The sequence below is a fragment of the Herpailurus yagouaroundi genome, unplaced genomic scaffold (assembly GCF_014898765.1).
Source record: "Herpailurus yagouaroundi ecotype Mexico unplaced genomic scaffold, PumYag 141, whole genome shotgun sequence".
NCBI lineage: Eukaryota > Metazoa > Chordata > Mammalia > Carnivora > Felidae > Herpailurus > Herpailurus yagouaroundi.
The window spans coordinates 76,073,676-76,078,201 of NW_024412396.1; the positions used below are offsets into that span (position 1 = coordinate 76,073,676).

The following is a 4,526-nucleotide window of genomic DNA, read 5'->3' on the forward strand; positions in this document are numbered from 1 at the left end:
GTCGGGGTAGTCGGAGGGGCAGCCCTGCAGGTCCCAAGGTCACCACACCCACCCCCACAGCCTGTGGCTCCGGGGGGGGGGGGGAGGGCTGGCGGCCACGGCCACTGTGGAACGTGGGTGGCTCAGGGAGGCTGGGTTCCGAGGGCTGTGGCTGAGCCCTGCAGCCCTTTCCCTCCTAGTGATGTTTCTGCCCAAGAAAACCAAGGACAAGGATGTGGAGTCCAAGAGCCAGTGCATCGAGGGTATCAGCCGCCTGATCTGCACGGCCAAGCACCAGCAGAACATGCTGAGGGGTGAGTGCTTGGCGAGGGGGCGGGGCGGCGGGAGGCTCTCAGGACTCGTGAGAGGTCACCTGTCCACGTGTCCTTCCTTCAGAGGGGAACCCGCGGGGAGTCAGGTGCTTGACCCAAGGTCCCATCAGTCCTGTCTAAAGTATGAAAGTGAACCAGGGAAGGCTGAAGTGTTCTTGAAAATTCACCTCTGGAAACGCTTTCGTTTTGCCATGAAATGCGTATCACACGTTTGGATAAAGCACTTGTGTGCGGAGAAGAGCTTTTTAAATTCTATTCTCAGAAGTAATTTCTCAGTCCTTTCTGTTCTCTTAAGAGATTGATTTGTGTATCTCAGACTTTTTATAGAAGATACTCTGCAGCTAATTAATTCAGCATATGGAGCCCGGAACGGTTTTCTCTCCAGGAGCTCCAGTCTGACGACCACTGTGGTCCAGAACTGCCCTGCCTTCCTCTGTTGCTTTTCTGCTTTAAGAGCACGGCGTTTTAATCCGTTTTGCAGACCCCAGCCAGGGCGGAGGGGCTGTGGAAGAGCAGGTCCTCGCGGTCAGGGAGAAGCTGGCCACCACTGGTGGCTGGGAGCCGGCGGGGGGGGGGGGGGCTCCCCCAGCCCCGTCCTGGGGCGTGCTGGGCAGATGGGTCAGGTGGTCCTGTCCCCACAGTCCTCATCGACGGTGTGGAGTGGAATGACGTCAAGTTCTTCCAGCTGGCGGCCCAGTGGTCCTCCCATGTCAAGCACTTCCCTATCTGCATCTTCGGACACTCCAAGTCCGCCTGCTAGCCCCACCCCGGAGCCCTGGACGGCGCGCGCTAGGAGGGCCCAGCTGCTTTTCTGTTAACATTTCAGTTTACTACGGAGACACTTAAAAACACAAAGAGAAACAGTCTTAAGTATGAATGTGCTCTCAACCTGGAAACTCACGGGGAGGTTCCCCACCGGGGCCTGGTAACTGCCCTGCTCGATAACCAGATGTGCCGGCGGGGTGGGAGGTCAGGCGGACAGCGCTGAGCTCTGAGAATCACGAAAGGTGTGTTTTGGCCTCAGGACCTCCCGAGCCCCCCCAGCGAGAAGGGTCCTCACCTTCGCGTCCTGTCCTTCCTGAAAGCCAGGACTGCTTCCTCAGGGAGCTGGGGTCAGGCGGGCAGCGCGCAGATCCACGGGCTGCCTACGGGCCCAGACACGGAGCTGGGTGGCCAGAGGCTGGAGGCCAGACAGCTCAGGCCTGGGCCCAGCCGCCCACCAGGCGGGAGACGCCCCAGCACCGCCCACTTGTGGTTCCCAATAAACTCCAGCCTCGCGGGCAGTGGGGGTTTTCTAGTAGCAGATATTTTTAATGCTTTTAAATACACGTTACAAGGTAGCTGCCAAAGGGACATTGCTCTTCTGACGTCCCAGCGGCCCCCTGGGGCTGGGGCGGAGCCAGCCAGTGCTGTCGCCGTCGCATGTCCTAGCCCCCCCCCCAGAGCCCCCGCCGGGGCCCCCCCCCCCGCCCCGCCACTCTCCCTCTGGCTGTTCTCGAGCTGTCACTACGCTTCTGCTGGTTGCCTCTGCCCCAAACTCGGCAAGCACAGTGGCCCCGAAGTTGGCCCCAGCCCACTCAGCTGCCTCCTCCCGCCCAGCCCCCTGGGCCCACCTACCGCTGCGGGGCGTCTGGGCCCACGCCCACTTCTGTGGCAAGAGCTCAGGTAGCACAGCCTGAGCACAGGTGCCGAGCCCACTGGAGCCGTAGGTACCGCTGGGAGTATCCCGAAGAGGCAGGGAGCCCTGGCTTCTCTGCGCCAAGCTCCCTAGAGTGGGGGTCCGGGTCTGGGTCCCACCCTGGGTGGTGGCCTTGCCCCCTGCCTTCCCACGCAGCAGGAAAGGGACACCCTGACCTGCAGCCAGAGTCCAGCCCAGTGTCCACAGGAAGAGCCCACCCTTTGGCAGCGGTGGCTCCGGGACCCTGCGGTAGCCCACCCACGGCGCCATGCAGGCTGCGCTCGGAAAACAGTGCCCATGGCACAGGCAGGTATGACCCTGGGGGAGTGAGGTGGCCCACCCTCCTCACCTGTGACCTACCGGCTTCCTTCCTCCCCCAAGGCAGGAAGGGGTCCCTGGGCTAGCTAGGGAACGGGACAGGGCCTGACCTTGTGTGTGGCCCCGCCTCAGGGTTGCCTGCGGGCAGAGGACCTTCCCCAGGATGGCCTGGACTCCTCCTCTGACAGCACTGGGGACCAGGCTGACCCCTGGCTCAGAAGGACCAGGGTTGGAGGCTGGCCACTGAGCCCAGCACCTCAGGCAGCCTGTGCCTGTGCCAGATGTCTGCCAGCAGCCATCCTCAGAAGCAGGCCCTGGGACCGTGAGCCTCGCTGCTCTTGCTCCCACCACTGGGCCTCAGGGCCTTGGGTTCCTTAAGGTTCCTTTCCAAAGGTCAAACTCTGCAGGAAGGAGGTACAGGTGAGGCTCCTGACATAGCTTCTAGCCCCAAAGCTTGCTTTGGAGTAAGGGACCAGAGAGAGCAGTCACATCCACCCTGTCGTGGGACCATCCCCCCCAAATGTGCCTCCCCATCCACTTCCGTAGCTGCGTCCTCGTGCACACGGGAGGGCACGCAGCGCCCCCACCCTACGCCCCTGGGCCTACAGAGCCCGGTTGCCGTCCGTCCTGTGCCTAAGTGCTATGGGGCTCACCCACCACACCGTCCCCAGGGCCCAGGAGGTCACACGGACAGCCCCAGCCACCGTGACTCTCTCAGAGACCTGTGCCTCGGTTTTCCTATTGGTCACACGCGCCCTGCCTACCTCATGGAGCTGTTCTGAGGACCCACGTGAAAGCACTTTGTCCCTCAAAGGAAGATGACACAGAAGCCAAAGCCATCTGTGACCGAGTCAGTGCAGCTGCAAGCACACGGAGGGCGGTGTGGGGTGCGAGGCATGTGGGTCCTGGGCAGGAGCAGCCGCCAGTCACCACCGGGCAAGGCCAGGTGGGGGTCAGCCACCACCCTCCAGCCTGGCCCACTGCTTCCTCTCTCCTCCCACATCAGCAGCCCCGGGGGGTCATCTCCTCAGGGCTTGCGGGCCAGCATCCTGAGTCAGTGTCGTCGTGGCTGCAGCTCGGGGAGGGTCCCCGGTTGGCACTGTGCTCACTCCCAGACGGGAAGACCTGGCCACTCTCCGGGGCCTGGCCTTTGCCCTGGGACAGATTCCTCCTTAGGAGACAGGGCCACCTGCTTCTGTGGGCCAGCCGCCTGACCTGAGCTTGTCCCTCACCGCCTTCCCCAGACCCGCCCCCATGGGCTGAGGGAGACCGCGTCCCCACATGTCACCTGCCTGGCCTTGGTTGCCACCACCGGGTCCCAACCTGTAGGCCAAGGGGTGCCCCTCTACGTTTCTGCAGACCCCCATCCATCGTCGTGCATTGTTTAGTTTCTAGGATGTACGTGTTGCTAGGGTTTGTTTGTTTTCTTTTTTTTTTTTTTTTCTTTTTAAATGAAACACAGGATTAATGTAAATAACCCTTTTGGGGAATAGATTCTAATCTGTCACGTATGTGACCACGTGGACTATTTTAAGGTGCTGATGCAAAACACTAATAAACCTGGGGAGCAACCCCAGGCCTTCCCACGCCTGCTGTGTGATTCCTCCCGGGCCGCCCGCGCGCCCCAGGCCCCGTCCCGAGGGCCGCCAGGGAGGTGGGGACGCCAGCCTGGGACCCAGGAGGGGACAGAGCCTGTGGCTCGAACGGCCGGGGCCCGGGGAGGGCCCCACGTCCGAGCGGCGCCAGGTCACACTCCCGACAGGCCTGGAAAGAAAAAAGATCCGCCCGACCCGCGGCGGACCGCCGGGACCAGGGCGCAGGCGCGGCCCGGGGCGGAAGCGGAAGCGGAAGCGGAAGCGGCAGGGCGGGGCCAGCCGCAGCAGAACTTCCGCCGGGCTCGGCTCCGCCCCCTCGGGGGCTCCCCGAACGACTGTGGGCTCCACCCCTATTCTTTGACGGCCCCCACGCGCGAGGGCGCGCCCTCCGCCTCCCGCCCCCCGCCCCGCAGCGCACCCCATCCCAAGCTCTTGGTGTACCCGACGTCTGCCCGCCTCTGCTCCCGCAGCGAGCCCCACCTCTCCGCCTCCGTCACTCCTTGCGTACCTCACCGCGTGCCCCACCCCAAACCCCCAGAGTACGCACCCCTCCCCGCCTTCCTACCCCCAGCGTACCCCACCCTTCCCCGCCCCCTACACCCAGCGTACCCGGCCCCTCCCCCA

The 4,526-nt window shown here is 63.3% G+C and overlaps 2 protein-coding genes across 2 annotated transcripts in view; both read left to right on the forward strand.

Annotated features, from left to right (window-relative positions):
* PACS2 (phosphofurin acidic cluster sorting protein 2) overlaps positions 1 to 3,895 on the forward strand; it is a 55,558-nt gene extending 51,663 nt beyond the window's left edge. Inside the window, exons 24-25 of the mRNA XM_040478412.1 lie at positions 180 to 293; positions 953 to 3,895. Coding sequence (XP_040334346.1) covers positions 180 to 293; positions 953 to 1,071 — 233 coding nt within the window. The 3' untranslated portion in view covers positions 1,072 to 3,895. The remainder of the gene's footprint in view (positions 1 to 179; positions 294 to 952) is intronic.
* Positions 3,849 to 4,526, forward strand: part of TEX22 (testis expressed 22) — an 18,248-nt gene continuing 17,570 nt past the window's right edge. Inside the window, 1 exon segment of the mRNA XM_040478456.1 lies at positions 3,849 to 4,441. Within this exon segment, the coding sequence (XP_040334390.1) occupies positions 3,849 to 4,441 (593 nt within the window).